Genomic DNA, 19,681 nt, shown 5'->3' with positions numbered 1-19,681 from the left:
TATGGAGGGTGCAGAGCCAGCTGAATGCTGCTGTCAGGAGGGAAAATTTCCATAAGGAATAATTCAATTCCTGCTCCATGTCCATGCAGAGGCTGCCAGCTCCATCTGTGTGTGGCCAGACTGCAAATATCTGCTTTGATGGCAGCCTCGTTATTTCCTGTTCCTCATCCAAAGGGTATCCTAAGGATACCTTCATTTCCAGGGAGGGCCTTGGAATTTCCACCAGGAGGATTTAAAGCAGGGCCTTGTGCTCTTAGTCTGTGTTTGGAGAAGGAAACGTGGCCTGGATTTGCCTCTTTTCCATTGCTTTTTGGGATGGCTGTTGCCTGGAAGAGCCCTCAGTGTTGTGTTTGAGTCTTTTACAGATAAAAACCTTTCAGAGGGGATGAGAAATCCTGGGAAATCTGTTGAGCTTGCCTGACCTTGCCTGGCAGTGTCTTGCAAGGGCTGTGCTGCCCTCCTGTGTTCTGAACTGGCTGGGAGAGGCCAGAAAATAAAACCAGGCCTTTGTCTTTCCTGGCCTAAACCTGTCTGGAACAGCTGCAAGATCGAGCTTTGTGTAAGAAGATAATTAGCTTGGAATTAGGCACGAGGTTTGTGGTGCTGCTCACTGCCAGAGCCATGGATCCAAGGCCCTGCTGGAGCACCTGCTTCTTCCAGAGTGTTCTCAAAGTCTCTAAATACTACAGAGAAAATGTGGGAATGCTCAGAGGGGTGAAGGACCTCGCTCAGGTCGTGTTTTCTGCCTCTGTTCCCATTCCCAGACAAACCATCTTCCTGCTTTCTGCTTCCTTCACTCCTTTTTCTTTCTTTTTCTGAACTCCAGTAGAGAATCTGGCTTGTGGGGAGTTTTCCTAGACTAAAACTTGTTTTCCCTTAATGCCTTTTTGGGTTCTTCTTCTCACAATTTCCCACAACATCTCAACGTTTTACAGTGGATTTTTCTGTTGTGTTTCATTTTTTCAGTCCAGAAGAGAAGGTAAGGATGACCTGAGTTTAGTCCATAACACAGGGCAGAGGTATCTCAGTTATTCTGCATGAAGCCCTAAATCCTGTCACTGTCAGAATTTCATTTTAAAGCACACCCACTCTAGATTAAAGTGACCAAGAATCCACCGTACTTTGAAGTGATTTGTTTCTCTGTTGAGCTTAACAAGTCTTTCATTGTAAAATGAACCTGAATCATCACTGTAGTCCTCAGAAATTATGGCAAATTATGTTCCTGGGGATTTTGCTGTGGTGGTTGTGCAATGAGAGTGACTTGTACCTTCTTGGTTCCTAAATCCCTGTGATTTTATTTAAATGCTCTTCAAGCTATCAAAGATCTGTCATCTCCTTCAGTGTTGATTGAGGCCTTATGTAAATAAGTGCCAGCTGAGCTGGGTGTTGTGCAATTGTACAAACAGAAATGTTGCTGGACAACAAAGAATCCAAGGAATAGGTGAAGCAGGCAATGCCATCCGGGGGAATGAGATCCTTATCAGAGCTGAAGTGATAACTCCCTGCCTGACAGCGTTGATGTTTTGCTTCATCATTGATGAAATCCAAACAAAACTTCGTTTTTTTCCCCTTCCTGCTGCGGGTTCTGAAGCTCAGCCTGCATTTCATGCTCCACTGCTGCTGTTTGGGGGTTGCCAAATCCACTTTGAGCTGAGTTTGGTGGTGGAGGTGCAGGGTGAGGTGAGAGCAGTGACCTCTGAGTTACCTTTCTCATGTGCTCTGAAAATGGAGCTGCATTTAATGGGCTGAGCTTTGGAGAGGGAAGAGGGCAGCTGGGAGTTATTTTTGCACCCTTTGCTGTGGTTTAAATCACATTTTGTAGGATGGAAACCACCTTTTGGAGGCAGATTTAGGTTCTGAGGTGGTTTAGGAGAGGGAATTGTGAGCAGGAGTCAGTAGATGGTGCTGCTGGGATGGCCAGGAGTGACCTGAGCAATGTGTCACCCTCTTCCCCTTTCCAGCTGTGCTGGGCTAAACAAGAAGTGTAAAAAACCATGTGGCAGCACTGAAATCCAGCCAGGCATTTCGGTAGGGATAAAATGTGCACTCAGATGTTTTCCTGAACGACAACCCCGATTTCCTAATTTCTCTGGTGGGCATGTCAGCACATTTCATCAACTCACAGAGAGCATGTGGGTGTGCAGGAGGCACAGCAGCCTCTGAAATGTGGAAATGTGACATTTAAATGTGGTTCCACACAGCCAGGTCTGGCTCCAGCTGCCACAGGAGTGGGGGATAGTTGGTTACAGTGCTGGTGGTTTAATTCCCTGTGTGAAATGTGCACGTCCAGCCTCGTGGAATTGTAGGAGAAACACATCAGTGATGCTCTGCTGGAGGTAAAGGATGGCCACTACACTCCTGTGGTGCATGGGTGAGGACATGGCAGGCATGAATTACAGGTACACAGGGCGGGGGAGAGTGGAGACTCTTGAACCAGCTGGGATTTATGGGTCAGAGAGGAGGAGAATGAGGAGTCACTTTCTGAGGGAGATCTTCCACAGCAGAGCTTTGGCCCACATCGAGTTTCCTTTTCACTGTTACGTTTGTAGGAGCTTTAGGGCAGTTTGCTCAGTTTAATCCAGTAAAATGAGCTGTGGCTCTTTCCAGCACTGGAGCTGACAGGAAGGATGGAGAAAGATGATTTACAAGAGCCTGGAGTGACAGAACAAGGGGGGATGGATTCACACTGGCAGAGAGTGGGTTTAGGTTGGATATTGGGAAGAAATTCTTCTCTGTGAGGGTGCTCAGGCCCTGGGATGGATTTCCCAGAGAAGCTGTGGCTGCCCCTGGATCCCTGGAAGTGTCCAAGGCTGGTTTGGAGCACCCTGGGACAGTGGAAGGTGACCCTGCCCGTGGCAAGGCTGGCACTGGATGATCTCAAAGGTCCCTTTCAACACAGGATGTTCTGTGGTTCTGTGCACTTAATTATTGTGAGCTTTGCAAGGCTTCACCCTCCAAGGTCAGAGCTCTAAATTAAAAGTGCCAGTGAGCTGCAGCTTCTGCTCTTGGCTGGGATCTCAGCATGTACCAGAATGATCCCTTCTCCTGGCCCAGCAGGAGCCTTTCTTCCCTGTGGGAATGTCATGCACAGCCCTGTGGCAGCTTTTCCAGTGTCAGGATGATGTGCAAGCACTCGTGCAAACAGCTCTGGGTCTCAGGGCATCGATTTTGGGTTGTCTTTTCACCCCTCAGGTGGTTTTTTGGGTTTTCTTTTCACCCCTCAGGTGGTTTTGGGGTGGGCCCAGCAGCCCAGGACAGTTTGCAGTGCTCAGCCTCAGAGCAGTTTTCTGGCTGCTGCACCAACGTGCTCCCAGCTGTGCCTGTCTGTGTGGAAAAGGGAAAAAGGGATGACTGCAGTGATTGTTCCCATTTGTTCTGTGACAGTCCCAACGCTGCCAGCAGCAGGGATGGCCTGGACAACGAGACAGGAACAGAGGATGGTGAGTGCTGCTTCATCTTCCCCCTTCTCCTCACATCTTTCAGAGCAACAACTCCTCCTGCACGAACAGAAGAGACTTGTGTCTGAATTCCTGCCTGCTTTCAGGGACTCTTATTATTTTAATGGAATAATTTGATAATTGCTCTGAAACTCTTTGAAGCTCAGCGTTTTTCCGAGAGGTCTGCACAACGCACGGTGAAGTGGCAGAGAGATTATTTTTGACAATATGCAGAACTTTCTGCAGCGTGAGAAGATGAATAGCTTGGACAGGACTGGCTGTTGATTTCTCAAGGCTTGGCTCAGCTGTGGTGTTTTATGCTGGTGTAACAGGGGCTCTGAAGATCTGTTTTTATACCTAAATGCACCCAAAGTGCACCTATAAAATGCAGAACTCCGTGTCTTGCCTCTGGTCTGTACATCAAAGTAAGCTTGGGTTTTTCATTCGTTGCCAGACAAGAATTTCCAGGCTTAATTAAGAATTAATAGGTGCCACCCATTGTGTTTAAAATGGTCCAGAATTTGGAATACTTGGGCCCCAGAGATGCCATCATGGCCTTTATTCCCAGCTCCACCCACCAAAGTATTTGCCTCCAGTTAGAACGCAGGAAATCAGATTTATACTGAAGGTTTCTGTTCATTTAACCCTTCCAAAGTGTCACTGATGCAGAGTAAATGAAAATCCCTCAGTGGGAGGAGTAGAGAGCTGTCTGTGCGTGATCCTGACTGCAAATTTCATTAAGAAATGACAGAAAGAGGCAGAATCCTCTCACAACGTTGTGTTAAAAACTTGTTGCAGGAAGGATGTGGAAAGGGGAGTTGTTTTAAGCATTAAATCAGTGCCAGTTCGTGTTTTGCTGTGGATATTGGCGTAAGAGCTGGTGTTGGTGTATGGAATTATTTGAGCACAGGAGTTTCTGCTTGGAGTGGTCTGAAACCAATTCATACATTTAGAAAGAAATGGGATAAAATTTCCTCCTCCTGTCAAAGCCCAGACAAGAACATGTCACAAACATTAGCTGTTCTCTGAATTTAGGCCTTCTGCCTGCAGCAGGTGAGTTTTGTTAATGTGCATAAAGCAAGGGGAACAGCCTTAAAATACATTATTTAATGTCCATCGGGTTTCCGTGGTCATAAGAATATTTTATTTAATAATAACAACATCCAGTACACATAATAACAGATGAAATACATACATGGATAACACATGAATAACACAATACACATGAAAACATGAGTTGTTTTCAGTGGAAAGCAAGTCTAAAATGCACAGTTCAGCTCTATGCCTCTTGAAAATACTAAAAGAAGTGAAATGCCCTAATCCTGGGAAGGATTTTAAGGTCTTTTAATAACAATGACACAGTGTCATTCTTTTCTTGCACCTTCATGTCTCATCTGGAGCACAGCTGGATGTAAAATGGGGGAACAGCCCTAGGAAAAGGGGGCCAAGGATGGGGAAAGGGCAGCAGGGCTGTGGCAGCTGATCACAGCTGTTCCAGGGGCAGCAGCTGTGTCCTCTCCCCTCATTGTGAAACAGGATAAATCCTCCTTCCCCTGCAGAAAGCAGGAAATGCAGTGAGAGTGTTTGATCTGCTCCTGCAGAGACTCGTTTGAATAATGCCCAAATTACAGCCCTGGTGGTTGGCAGAGGGGCAGGATGAGGGATCTCCCTGGAGCTGTGTGTTAATCACAGGTTTGTGCCAGAGGTTTTATTCCAGAGGCACAGGGACAGCTCAGCCAGCTGGACAATTCCTTGTGTTCGTAACTGTTTGGTACAAAGTGCAGGACAAAGAATCACCCACCCTGGCAAGGAGGATTTCCCTGGATTCCCTCAAAGGGAAAGGAGTTTTTGTTCCACAGGAAGACACGAGCAGGGTGTAACAAACTTCATTTCAAACAGGTGGAGTGAGAAAAGGTGCTAAGGAGCCATTTGGGAAGAGGGAAACACTGAGCTCAAACCTGTACAGGTCAAACAGGCTGAGTCCACTGAGCCCAGAGCACTGGAATGGAGAGGTTCCACAGAATTAAGGTTGGGAAAACCCCAGGAAAGAAAAGGGACACTAAACAAAGATTTTTCTGTGCTACTCTCCATTTTAATTTACAAAAGTTGTTTCCTAATTTTACTGGAAAACGTTGCCAGCTTTCAGTCTGGGCTTGAACTGCAACAAGGTCCTTCCAGAGGTGTGATTTGGAGTCTGGGTGATGGTAAATTCCCCAGGTTCTCCAGTGGGTGATAATTAACAGCGTGGTACCGTGGGTGGATTGTTGACCACAGCAGCCTGGATGTTTTCCTTCGTTGTTGCAGGATTACTCACCCCAGAAAAGCTGTTTCTGCTGAATTGCTACTGGGCAATTACACACACACAGGCTGTGATAAATACTGATGGCCAGCTGCAGCTGGAAGGTGTGGGACACACCTGGTGATCTGACAGCGTTTTCACACCTCTTTCCATTGAACATGCAAAGGATATGGGGTATCCCTAAGCTTTTCCACCCATTTCACTTAAATTGTATTCCTATTTTAAGTGCACAGACAATGAATCTTCATCTGAGCTTGTATATTGTTTGATTTCAAAATAATCCCCACGAAGAGAATGTGGTGGCTTGAAGAACATAATAAAACTTTTTTTGGAGCTGTGTGACACTGCAGATACAAGCAGCAAGAAAATCTCGAGGAAAAGTGGTCTGGAAAAAAAAAAAATCAGGATCTCAGAGCTCCCCTTTTCTCTCTTCAAGCAACAAAAATCCTTGTTGCTTTGGAAAGTTGACAAAGTCCTATCAAGTGAAAGTGGAGTGAGGATCTTAATTAGGGCCGTGGGAGGTCTGCCTGGCACATGTTGTGGGGACCCCTCGCTGGGAGGAACAAAGCTCCCGTGTCAGTTTGCTGAGGAGGAGTGGGAAAGGGGACTGTGGAAGCTCTAATTAGGGAGGTAATTAAGGGACAAGAGGGTTTTTTTGGGTGTTGAGGAATGTTTTATAGCTGCTGCTCGGTTTCTGACAAGTCTGCAGATGTCAAGTGTCGACACTGGTGTTTCAACACCCGGTTTGCTGTGGGGTGAACTTAACTCTTGTGCAGCCAGCTGAGAAATGCCTGTGCCTTGAGAAGCTCTTCATGAGGGCAGGCTCACAGATCCCAAATGTTTGGGAAGAGGAGCTGTTGCACATTTCCCCCTGCTGCTGCAGTATGGGGATTTTTTACCACGCTGTGTGCCAAGGAATCTGCAGAAGGGCTGGAACTGGAAAACAGCTGGGATGGGAACGTGGAGCCTGCGTGGGGTGGAGGGATTGGAGGCTGTTTGAGGTTCCAAAGAGCATCAGTCCCAAGGCAAGTCAGGGTACAGGGATATGCCCATAAAGCAGGAGTGGACAGTCCCATTGTCCATCCCTATTTACGAAGCAGGGACCGAGCCCTGCACCTCACAAGTCTTTACCGAGGAAGTGATAACACATTTCCTGTTAATAAACGGGCAGGACCTTTGGAAGGGGTTGGGAGGGTGTTGTTTTCCCTCCTAACTGGGAACTTGTGCCTTCTGTCTGAGCCACCCTCACCCTTGTTCTCTGCAGTGGCACAGAACCCTCTTCACAGCTCCCTTGAGCAGATGCTGCTCTTCCCTTTCTGCTTTCAGGGCTTGTTTGATTTGGTCTTTGATGTGCTTTTGTCCCTCAGGCAGGGCCTGCTCTGCTGTTGATAAAAGTCAGGGAGGACATATTTTACCCTCGCAGGCTATGCTTTATTCTCAGCTCTTTGAGACACTGAAAGGCTTTTGTCACACTGTCCTGGTGAACTCTGTCATCCTCTACTGAAGGGACAGGGCAGGGGGTCAGCAGGGCAGAAAGTCCCCGGTCATTAGTGGGACAGGCACTGAACCAGAGCAGGGAATGATTCTTCTTTAGACTTAAACTTGGTTACATGGGAGTATTTTATGAGTAAACCCCTTATAATCATGGTTTGGGAAAGTACTCAGTTATAATAATGGTTTATTGCCCCCAAACAATGCTGGCTAACATTAGAAAAGCTTGGAAAAGGAAATTTTAGTCGGGCAGGGAAATTGCAAAAAGACTTTATGGATTTAAATGCACACCTTAATTACACAGGAAACCTTTCCGGTGAGCTCAAGGCTACCTGGTGCTGCTTGGGAAGTATAAAACAGATTTATTCCATGCCTTGGCTTCCTCCATTGCTGAGTTTTCTCCTGGTGCTGGAAATCTTTAATAAACACTGAGCATCACTTGTCAAACTTTCTCTGATACTTCACTTGCAAAGCAAACCATGTGACTTTATTAATTAACTCTCAGTATGCATCAGGTATCATTCCTACTGCAGGGATGTAGGAATTTCTCCTGTAAGCAGGTTTTCCTTTCTGTAATTGAAGAGCAAATCCCTTAGACCTGGGAGTTGTGAGTTTGGAGAGGGTTGTTTAAAATCTCAGCCTATCTTTGAAGCCTGCTAGGTTGATTTCTTTACCAGGTGCCTTATCAAGCTGAGCCTTTCTTGTTTCAGGGAAAGAAACATTCCTAGTAAAATAGAACACTTGGAGATTAAGGATCTTCTAATGAAAGGTGCAGGAGGAGTTTGCTTTGCTGAGGAAAATCCCTAAAATATCTCTAGAAAAAGATGAGCCACTGCTGCCTTCAAGTAAAAAGGCATTCATGGGAGGGGATTATCTGTGGGAATGTTTGTGTCTGCCAGCGTTCACACAGCCAGGGATTAGGAAAGAATTGCTCTGAAACACCTGAATGGTCAAGGCAGTGTGAGTTTGATGTCCTGTGCTGCCCACACAAGGAACAGGAATGTGCAGCACAGGTCCAGGTGAAGGTGCTTTTATGGCTGAGATATTAATAAAATTCATCCAGGAATGTTGTTTTTGGGATTTCTGGGCTGCTGGGTCTGTCCATGCTAAACTCAAACTGCTTTTGTTTGTCCCTTCCCATTGACACAGCTTCTTGTTGATGTCTGATACCTTTATAGTGCTTTTCTATGCCTGATACTGTTTATGGCCTGCCCAGAAACTGAGCCATAGGCAAGTGGAAAAGGGACAGGGACAGGGCAGGCCAGCAGGACAGAAGATTTTCCAATTGTTGAGAGGGATCAGCTTCTGCAAAGAGCTTGGTTTGTGTGATTGTCCTGCTGCTCCCAGTGCCACAACTTCCCTACTCCTCTTCCCTTCCTCTAACACTCCTTTGTTGTGCTTTTCCAGTCCCCAGGATCAATGGGCACCCCAAGCTGGACAGGCACCGTGAGCACCCCCCTGGCTATGACAGCTCCTCCACCATGATGAGCAGTGAGCTGGAGTCCAGCAGCTTCATCGACTCTGAGGATGATGACAACACCAGCAGGTACAGTCCTGCCATGGGGACAGAGCTGGAAAAGCTCCTTGGCATCTTCTTGGCCTCTTCTGATTCCATCTTCTTGTTTTTTCTCCTCCCCCTCCTTTTTTTTTAAATTTTCCTTTTATTTCTTTTGTGATTCGAGCACTGGTGGTTCATCAGTGACATCATTGTGTGCAGTCACTGCTCAGTTATTGGGTCACTGTCCAAACCACTGTTGCAGTTGAAAGAAAAGTTCTGTTCCTCTCCTTTTAATAGCAAGAATGGTCACATTTCAAGATCAAAGCACTGTGCAACTGCCTACCTATTTATAAAGTAATGGTGTGAATATTAAAACAAAATACTGTCAGCATAGATTCCTAATAAGTGTGCACTTCACTGGAGCTCAATTATAAAGGAATTCCTGGGTAATTGCATAGTCTGAAACCTGTGAGCAGTTCAGGAATTCATCAAAGTTAATGCTGTTGCAAAGGCAGCCTGGGCTGCCATATATTTATGGCTTCTTCATGATTTCTTTTCTTTATGTGCAGACACAGAGAGTGTGAATTATTCCCTACTTGAAAAATACCTCTCATTTCAGGACATCTCTGTTATATCTAAAGATAATTTTGTTTTTCCTTAAGAAGTCTGTAAGCCAATAAATTTCTTGGATTCAAAATACTTCTTTGCAAGGATGTAAATAAATTTAATAGAAACAGCAAAGAGCAACTGCTCCTGGAGATACTGAGCCCCTTGCTGTGTTCACAAACATGGTCAGCTTCTGGATTGTGGTGGATCTGTTGGGTCTTGGAGTTGGTCAGGGCCTAAAGACCTGCAGAAGAACAGCAGTTCCTCCAAATTCTGATTAAAGGCTGTGTATTTCCAAAGGGTTAAAAGGTTGACTAAATGCACATTGAAGATTTAGTCCTGAAGTAGTTTCAAGAACTTATTTTGCAGTCCCAGTGAAGTGCAAGGTGTCCCTTCACATGGCAGGCGTTGGAATGAGAAGAGTTTAAGGTCCCTTCCAACCCAAACCATTCCACGGTGAAGTTGCCAGCACCTGGAGATACAAAAAAATCATTGTATATAAAACAGATATAAATAGATATAAAAAAGATATTTAAAAATCCCCCTTCTGGATGTGCTTCACCTGGATATTCACGTGCATGGAGGGTTGGCAAGATCAGTCCTTACCCTGAATGCACCCCGAGCCTTCCCAAAGCCTTTAGGGCTTCGAGCCCTCCTTCCCTCCCTAAAAACTGGAGCCCACAAAAACAACAACAACAACAACAACCCTGCAGCTGATTCGGATTTCTTGTAAATAAATTAATCATTTCCATGGCAGCCAGCTATGCAGGAGGGCAGGATTAGCACAGGCAGGGTGGCCACTGAGGCACGTGAGAGCAGACCCAGCGAAATCTTTCTGTAGGAATAAAATAAAACTTCCCGAGTCTGCCCCAGGAAGAAAGAGATTCTTCGAAGCTGCTGCGGCTGCCTTTCCCTCTGGAGGCTGGGGCAGGAGCTTTTGGCACAGGGAAGAGCTGCCAGGCCAGCTAGTCAGGAAGAACCACTCAAAGGAATGCTCCAAGGTATGCTGTTGTGTTCCAGGGATGATGTTCTCAGGCACAGGAGACATTGTGCTGGCAGGGAGAGGTTTTCTGTAGAGGCAAATCAGGCAAAGAGCAAATGGAGAAGGCTCCAGAGCTGCTGGAGACACCAGCCTGGGGACAGAGGGGTCTGAGGGGTGAGTTTGGTGCATGACAGCTGATGGGTTCTGATGGCAGAAGCTGCTATCTGAAGGAGGCTGTGCGGGGAGGAGGCACCGAGGGAGGAAATCAGATGGAAAGGATGTTGCTGTCCTGGAAGGGAAGCGGTTGTGAGGTTGGGATGCTTTTCTGATTCTGTGTGTTTGGCACTGCTTTATTTTAACTGGGAGCACTGGAGCAGAGCTGGGTAATTCCCAGCCCAAGGAATTTCTGTTGCATTCAGTTAAAGAATGATGTTTTGTTTTGGTGAATTAAGCTGTTCACAGATATTCCAGGACAGTGCAGAGTGACAGTGGGAGCACAATAATTTATTTCCTTTCTTTTCAAGGTGGGATATAATGGAATGTTTGTGTTGTTTGCAGGTAGGATTTTGAATACAGGGTGATGTAGGGAACTTCACAGTAAAAGTCTTTTTTCTGTCTTCTCTTAGGTCTAACAGATCTGACATGTGTAGCTGTGGGATTATTGTCAGCACTTGCTGCTCTCAGTTCAGTGTAACTAAAATAATTCACTGCAAAAAAATGATGATGTTTATTTCTCATTAAAGAAATTACCATCATTTCTTTCTAAGCCATGTGGATAAGCTTCCTTTAACAAATGTTGCCTTTTTTTCCCCTTCCTTTGGGGATTGTAGAATGGACAAAAAATGATTACAATTATTATTATTGCTACTGTTGTTATTATTATTACAATATTTTTTTTAATCTGTGGTATTTATTGACCTTTGTGTTAGAAGTGCAGTCAGGGTTTTGGGCAGTAGTTGGTGCAGGAAATTAATTGCTAGTGATAACTCCAGATTTGTTTTTCGTCTTTGCACTTTATTTGTCTCAAAAGCTCAAATTTACCATCTTGTTTTGCTCATCAAATTGTAACAACAACAACTTTTACCCAGTATTTCTGGGGATGCGTCAGAGAGCAAAATATTCCTCATTAGAGTAGTTTTGAGCTGCTTTTTAGCATCCAGATGCTCCCAGAGTATTAAGGATTCAGCAAGGATGCATTAAGGCTGTGGATTGAGCAGAATTACAAGGAGAGATGATGAAATGTGCCACAGCTACATGAAATTAGGTGTAAAAATGTTCTTGCAGAGCCTTCTGATCATCAGTTTTGTGCAACTGATGTGAGAGGCTGTTTTAGCTGCAATTTTTCCCTGAAATGTTATGTGTCCCCTTGAACTAAACCTGAACTGGGGCTTTTCTAAGGAGCTGCTTCTCATCCTTCCATCCTGATTCTGAGCAGAATGGCAAAAATACAACAAAGAATAACTTCATGTCTCACATGTTATCACCTGGTAACAGAAGCTCAGAGATCTGCCAAGAAACTCTGGTTTTGCTGGTTTAATTTGAGAGAAAAATGCCCTTTCAAAGAGCAGGCAGCTTCACTGTGGAGTGAGCAACGTGCCTTGGCTTTCCTTGGATTCTCCTAAACTGGGAAGTTTTAGCTGAATCCTCTGATGAGATGTTCTGGGAGGGAAGAGGAGGAGAAGGAAATGGGAGAAGAAGCAGGAAGGGGGAGAATATTGATAGCAAAGTATAAGAGGAGGTTTTTGTGTCAATCTTTGGTGCTTTCCAGGAGAGGTGGATGTTGAACAAGCCCAGTTTTGGGAGCCCTGTGGCTGAGACCTCCTTCTTTTTCCTGTTGGAAGGTAAAACCTCCCAACCCCAGGTGCTGTGTGAGCTGTTCCACCAGCCAGGAATTATCACATTTTTGATCTCTTTTTGAAAAATCCCACCTCTTGGCTCTTCAGTTCCCCTTGCTGGGAGGGGAAAAAGGAGTGTGTGAGGTTAACATGCCTGAAATAGTTGTGTGAACTCGAAGGGAATGTCAGGAGATTCACACCCTCTGAACAGCTCCAGCATCTGCAGGGGTGATGCTTGATGAAAACACCCTCATTTCAGGCCAGAGGGGTTTCCTGTGCTCTCAGGACACCAAGCTCCTTTTTGGAATTGCTGGGATCAAGGTTTTGTGGTATTCTCATATTCCTGCACGTGGCTGGAACTTGGAAGGCAGGGATGTGGAAACGGGGGAAAAGCCTGGCACTGTTTGCTTTGTGTTGTATAAGGTTGGATTTTTTAATCTTGGTTAATGATGGAGCATTGCTTTGTCTTTTTATTTTTTGCCATTCTTAACATATTAAATAGAGGAGAGATCTCTCTGTGGTGGTATCTTAATAATCTAGACTTTGTGCCAGGCTCCTGAAATTAATTTGGGCAAATCCATTTCTGTCTCATTCCACTCTCTGTAAAATGAGGATGATTAATGCTCCAAACTCTTAAAGATCTTAAAGATTTATATGTAAAATGTGGCACATTTAGGTTCTACAAGTTTGAAGGGCCTGAAAAAAAACCCCACAGCAAAATAAAACTAACAGAAGATGTGAAAGTAAATCCTATTCACCGTCCCCCTGTCATCAATTTCTATTTGATTTCTTTAAATTCAAGCCTTGAATTCCTGGTAACACCAGAAGAAAATATAGCACCAAGACAGGACTCACAAAAATGAGCATTAAGGGTTGCACTCAGACTTGGTCCCAGAAGAAAACAAGTGCTAAATTATACTCTGTAACATTAAATTATTAATCGGATCCCTGCTGCCGTTTAGCTGGAATCATCTCCGTGTCTCTGTGATTTTTCCCTCTCCTGCTGCTGCAGGAATCAGCTCCTTCTGGCAGAAAATGCAGGTGGCTGAGCCTTGCAGGGGTGACATTTGCTCTCCTTCCCCCCAGGTTGAGCAGCTCCACGGAGCAGAGCACCTCGTCCCGGCTCATCCGGAAGCACAAACGCCGGAGGAGGAAACAAAGGATGCGGCAGATTGACAGGGTAAGGTTGGCACCAGCATGATCCAAGGAAGTGAACCGTGATTTTTGAGAGGAGCTGTTGACTCAGGAAGGGATCCAGGACAGGTCTGTGCCTGTTGAATTCACTGGGAAGGCTCCCTTTGGCTCCAGTCTGAGCTAAATCTCTACATTTGAAGTTCTGCGGATCCAAAGTCAAGTTCTCACCTCTCTCTTTCTCCTTTCACTGTTCAGTGATCCCATTTCTTGTATTTTCCAAGACCAGTCTGGAGGAGAAGCTCCATTATGATGTGGGAAGGGGTATGAGATGTGCTGGGACTGCATTCTGCTGGAAGGAGAAATCCAAGTTCATGGGAAATCTCAAACCTTTTCCTCTGCCCTTTCCTGTGCCAGTCCTTGGCAGCAGGATGAGGGTGATCCCAAGGACAGAGTCCTGACATAACTGTTTTGTTCTCCCATAAATGTCAGTCTTCTCACATGAAAGAATGAGCTGGCACACACTTTATCACAGGACAGTGGTTTAGAAGATCTTTGATAAGCACCTTTGTATTTCATTTTGGAGGCAGGGCTGTGTGTCCTCTCACTTCCTGCTGGATCATGTGCTGTTCACCCCTCCCTTTAGGGAGGAGCTGGGGGTGCCATAATTCACACTCCACTGGGTGGAGGATTTAAATGTCTGCCTGTCGGTCACAGCCAGGAAGCAGAAATTATTCATGTGAAGTTCAGCTGAGAAACCTCAATCTAGGCACGTGCTCTGTGTGTTTTGTGATCAAACCTTTGGAGAAAGTGCAGACTGTGTTCGGATTTCTTTCCTTAAGTTTCTAACTGAAGCATAATTTTGAGGAAGACTCAATAATTTCTGGATGCCTTTCAATTGGAAGCCTGTTAATCAGTTCCTGATGAGTTAATCCTCAGCAGTTCTTACTCTGAGCCATTTAAAACCTTGAGGCTTTTCTGTTGTGTTTTTCAGTCGTCTTCGTTCAGCAGCATCACTGACTCCACCATGTCCCTAAACATCATCACTGTCACGCTCAACATGGGTAAGAGGACAAGCCACGTTTTTTATGATGAATTTCAAGTGGTGGAGATGTATTTTGTGATGGTGTGGGAGCCTTTGGAGCCAGGAAAGAATTCCTTGGTTTGAAAGGATGCCAGGTGAATAAAGGGAATGGCAGCTGAGAGTTGCTGCTGTGTTGACTGTGCCTGGATTCCTAATCCAGAACTGCATGGTCCTGGGCCATTTTCACCAGCAGATCAGTGTTCCTTCCAGGGAAGGAGCTGGAACTCCAGGATGTGCAGGGATTAGGGTAGAAGGGCACTGCAGGTTTGCATTTCTGCTGCTCATGTGTTTCATTGCTCAGCCAGACAGAAATGTGCAGGGCTACCAATGAATTCAGCACCTTTCAGTAGCTCCACGCCCTCCCTGCCTCTCTGACATGTGGAAGCAGAATGGCTTCATGTGATCAGTGCTAATTTCCAGGTGTGGACAAGTCTTTTCAGTGCTCTTCCTCTTGCTGTTTTTTTTTTAATGTAACACTGTCTTGGATGAGAAAATCCTGTCTCTAGCAGCCTTTCCCTGAAGGTACCAGGCAAATATTCACCCTGAGAGCAGCCTGAGATCGATCGTTGCAAGTCAAACCTGGCCCTGCAGATGTGTTGAGAGATGTTTCAAAGCTGAAGCAGCCTCGCTCTTTGCTATCACTCCAACCACATTATCTGCTTTTTTTTTTTTCCCTTCCCCACCCTCCACTTGTGTCCATATAGAAAAATACAACTTCCTGGGAATCAGCATTGTGGGACAGAGCAATGACCGGGGGGACGGTGGCATCTACATCGGCTCCATCATGAAAGGAGGGGCGGTGGCAGCGGACGGGGGCATCGAGCCGGGGGACATGCTGCTGCAGGTGGGTCCCTGTCCCCAAATCCTGCTGCTGTGCTCAGCCATCCCACCAACCCCACGGGCTTTAGTAACCAGGGAACAGAATACATTGATACTCAGAGAAATGTAGCACAAAGATCACTGAAATCGGTGATTCTTTGCGATACGCTCTGAGAAATGACATTTCTGCAGCTGCTCCAAGGAATGGAAGCAGTGACCAGGCAGATAAATTGGGGGATTTAATTAAGTAATTAAAACATCTTTAACTTTGCTGCTGCTAAGCCTGACCTCTGCTTTCTGCACCCTCTCAGGTGAATGATGTCAATTTTGAGAACATGAGCAATGACGATGCCGTTCGGGTTTTACGGGAAATAGTCTCCAAACCAGGGTGAGCACATCACAAAACCTCTTCCTCTTTATCCTCCATGTGCTCCTCCATTGGAGCTGGGAAATCAACATTTTGATATCCATCAGCATGACTGATCTCAACTGTGAACTTCTCAGTGTAAATGATGAATAGGTGAGGTTAGTTCTGGCCAAAACCAACACGAAGGAGGAGTTCCCTGGTTTCAGCAGCACTGTTTGTTTATGTGATGAGCATTTTAATATCTCAAGAGCTGATCATCCAACAGATTTCTCCAACAGTGCTCATCATCTGTGCAAAACCAGGAACATCCTGTTGTGCTTCATACTGAAAACATTATAAAGCTTCCCAAAACCATTCTCAGAATGTACTTGACAACTGTTGGATAGGACTGAGTTTGTTCCAAATAGTTCTTGTAGCATTTCTAACTCTGTAGGAAGGCTAAGTGTCCTCCTTACCTGTTTTCTTTCTTCCCAGACCTATCAGCCTGACAGTAGCCAAATGCTGGGACCCTACCCCCAGGAGTTATTTCACCATCCCCAGGGGTGAGTACACATTTGGGTTCTTTGCTGGGTTCCTGGGGAGCCTTCAAAGTCTGGAATATTTTCACCTATTTTGGCATCTAAGATTCTACCAGTCCCGGTCTTTTATTTGTTTACTTTTCTTTTGGGAGCCTGGGGTTCAAGATACTTTTTCTGAGATTCCACTGCCCACTGAATTCCTGGGAGTTTTTCTCTTGGTTCATATCTCTGGATCAAGCTCCTAACCTTTTGGGAGGTGATATTAACCTTTCAATTGATAAAAGATTTAGAGATAATTATGTAAAAAAGCCTCCTTTTCTCACATGTGAACAACTTAGAGAGAATTCAAACCAAGTGTTTTGAAAATGTGAGGGAAGCAGCAGTGATACACATAAAACACTTTGAAAATGATCTCATTTTCAGTAGCAGTAGAAGATCTGTGTTGATGTGACAAACACAGCTGCCTCCTGCTGGTGAGGGCTGTGCTGGTGGTGCTGGAACCAGTTTGTTCCCAGTCCACAGAAGATGAGTGGCATTGAAGATGAGGGTGGAATAAATGCAATAGACTGGTGCAGACTATGGGAGCTCACTCCCATGAAACCCATAGGAAAACCAGAGAAACAACAAGAGAACAAGAGAAAACCTCTCAGATTTCTCAAAATCTTGATGTTTGCTGCAGCTCTGACCCTGTTTTCTGTGCTTTTTGTGGTGGTGCAGACTGTGGGACCTCATTCCCATGAAACTCCCATGAAAACCATTGAAACAAGAAGAGAACAAGAGAAAACCCCTCATATCCCTTAACATCTTAGTGTTTCCTGCAAGTCTGACCCCATTTTGCTGTCCCTTTATGGTGGTGCAGACTGTGGGACCTCATTCCCATGAAACTCCCATGAAAACCATTGAAACAAGAAGAGAACAAGAGAAAACCCCTCATATCCCTTAACATCTTAGTGTTTCCTGCAAGTCTGACCCCGTTTTGCTGTCCCTTTGTAATGGTGCAGACTACGGGACCTCACTCCCATGAAACTTCTAGGAAAACCAGAGAAACAACAAGAAAACAAGAGAAAAAACCCCTCATATCCCTTAACATCTTAGTGTTTCCTGCAAGTCTGACCCTGTTTTCTGTGCCTTTTGTGGTGGTGCAGACTGTGGGACCTCACTCTCATGAAACCCATAGGAAAACCATTGAAACAAGAAGAGAACAAGAGAAAACTCCTCAGATCCCTTAACATCTTAGTGTCTCCTGCAAGTCTGACCCCGTTTTCTGTGCCTTTTGTGATGGTGCAGACTACGGGACCTCACTCCCATGAAACTCTTAGGAAAACCAGAGAAGCAACAAGAAAACAAGAGAAAACCCCTCATATCCCTTAACATCTTAGTGTTTCCTGCAAGTCTGACCCCATTTTGCTGTCCCTTTGTGATGGTGCAGACTACGGGACCTCACTCCCATGAAACTCTTAGGAAAACCAGAGAAGCAACAAGAAAACAAGAGAAAACCCCTCATATCCCTTAACATCTTAGTGTTTCCTGCAAGTCTGACCCCGTTTTCTGTGCCTTTTGTGGTGGTGCAGACTACGGGACTTCCGTCCCATGAAGCCCATAGAAAAACCAGAGAAACAACAAGAAAACAAGAGAAAACCCCTCAGATCTTTCAAAATCTTGACGCTTGCTACGAGTTTGACCCCGTTTTCTCTCCCTTTTGTTTGCAGCTGAGCCGGTGCGGCCGATCGACCCCGCGGCGTGGATCTCTCATACCACGGCCATGACGGGAGCGTACCCCCGTTACGGTATGAGCCCCTCCATGAGCATCACCACATCTACCAGCTCCTCACTAACAAGCTCAATTCCCGAGTCGGAAAGTAAGTCACCCCCTGGCCAGCCCAGGGCAGGGGGCTGCTCGGGGCCAGCAGGGCCCGGCCCACGGGCCGGGTGACAGCGGCAGCGGCAGCCAGGCCTTGAAGGGTTTTTCACACTTGGGGAAAGCAGGAAAACTTTTGACAAAGGTTGGAGGTTGATATTGGAGGTATTTGGTCAGGGTTTTGTCTCAGGGAGAAGTGGTTGCTGGTGGCTTTTAAAGATAGGTTCAGGTTTATCCCCTGAGGTGGATGGGAGAGTTCCCTCCTTGCTTTAGTTGGTTTTTAATAAATGTCAACGATAATGTTAGTGTTTCGTTCAGGAAATCCTTCCCTGGTATTCACATGGCCTTAGTTTATTCTTTTTTATCCTTTCTTATGCTTTTTTATATTTCTAGAATTTATTGAGCAAGCTAAAACTGAGTTTAACATCCTACATAAAATTATGGTTAGACTTCAGCCTTCTTCCTGGTTTGCCTGTCTGTGGCAGTCTAAAAGAGTCATATCCATGAAACCAAGAGGTTGTCATGATTCAGAGAGGTTTCTTTAATTCAAAAGCCTCTCAGAGCACTCTAATCACAGAATATTCTGAATTGGAAGGGGCCCATAAGGATCACTGAGTCCAGATCTTAAGTGAGTGGCCCAGACAGGGATCAAACCACAGCCTTGGTGTTACTAACACCATGCTCCAACTGCTTATCTTGGAAATTTGTTTAAGGAGTATTAACTCTTCCTTTCTTTTACTCAAAACGAGACTTTGCTTGTAAAATGTCTCAGATTTTATAAGATGAAATTCCACCTCACCTTGGAGGGAAAGGCCAGGGTTTGTTTTTTTTTGTAGGTGTTTATAGCTATCAGGCAGCACCACTGAGGGGAAATAACCTGCAGTAGGAAGCAAGTGAACCCCTTTCCTGCTGGCTGCTTTATCCTGAGATGTGTTTTGAGCCTTACAGGTACTGCTGGAATCCAATGTCTCTGCTGGTTGCTGTCAAACAAGTCTGTACTCATCATTCCTCTTGAACAATTTTTGTATCCTGTGCCTTGATTATAGTGCTGGGATTGGGAAGTGGGGAACAGGCACCCTCTCAGTCATTCTTTGAAAATAAAGGTATTTGGGAGCAGAACCACATTTCTGGAGACAGCTTCTCATTTCTGTGCCAGTGACTTAAGATATTTCCTTTCTGGAATGCAAGAGAATAAAGGGTACCCCTGATTTTTATTGTGACCTCTTCCTTCAGCTCAGCCCTGTTACCTGCCCTGACCTGGGTTGGGTGAATTTTCCACAGCTGACTGAATTCAGACCAAAGTTGGGAGCATTTCAGATGCATCTTAGAATTTTCCATATTTGTACAGCAGCTAGAACTTAGAAAATACTGATTTTCTGTTCATATGCAGATGACAAGTCTCCAAGAAAATACAATTTATTGCTCCCCATGTACTTGGATATTAGTTTGTTGGTGTATTTTTTTCCCCAGACATGTTGCTTTTTGCCACTAACCAAACTAACTTAAAGCAAAAGCAAAGTTTTAGTGTTTATTTGAGGTTTGTAAGTATTGAAGCTGCATGCAGAGCTGGTCTGGGATGTTTTCATGCATATTGGCAGTGCATGTATGGAAAGAAGCATTTTCAGTTTTCATTGTTTCATGCTTGCTGTACCTTTTTTTATCAAAAATTTTGGGTGGCTGGACAAAAGTGGTTCCCTTGTGCTTTTGGAAGGTGGGTGATGTGGGGAACTGGGAGGAGGGAGGGGAGGAAAGTGTC

The 19,681-nt window shown here is 45.2% G+C and overlaps 1 protein-coding gene across 1 annotated transcript in view; it reads left to right on the top strand.

Annotated features, from left to right (window-relative positions):
• DVL1 (dishevelled segment polarity protein 1) overlaps positions 1-19,681 on the top strand; it is a 42,069-nt gene that overhangs the window by 13,394 nt on the left and 8,994 nt on the right. Inside the window, exons 4-11 of the mRNA XM_017743976.1 lie at positions 3,385-3,440; positions 8,575-8,773; positions 13,235-13,328; positions 14,274-14,343; positions 15,068-15,207; positions 15,494-15,570; positions 16,024-16,091; positions 17,777-17,854. Of these exons, the coding sequence (XP_017599465.1) occupies positions 3,385-3,440; positions 8,575-8,773; positions 13,235-13,328; positions 14,274-14,343; positions 15,068-15,207; positions 15,494-15,570; positions 16,024-16,091; positions 17,777-17,854 (782 nt within the window). The remainder of the gene's footprint in view (positions 1-3,384; positions 3,441-8,574; positions 8,774-13,234; positions 13,329-14,273; positions 14,344-15,067; positions 15,208-15,493; positions 15,571-16,023; positions 16,092-17,776; positions 17,855-19,681) is intronic.

The sequence above is a fragment of the Corvus brachyrhynchos genome, unplaced genomic scaffold (assembly GCF_000691975.1).
Source record: "Corvus brachyrhynchos isolate BGI_N302 unplaced genomic scaffold, ASM69197v1 scaffold68, whole genome shotgun sequence".
Lineage (NCBI taxonomy): Eukaryota > Metazoa > Chordata > Aves > Passeriformes > Corvidae > Corvus > Corvus brachyrhynchos.
Note: the sequence above shows the minus strand (reverse complement) of the source record. Positions and strands in the feature narration are given on the sequence as shown.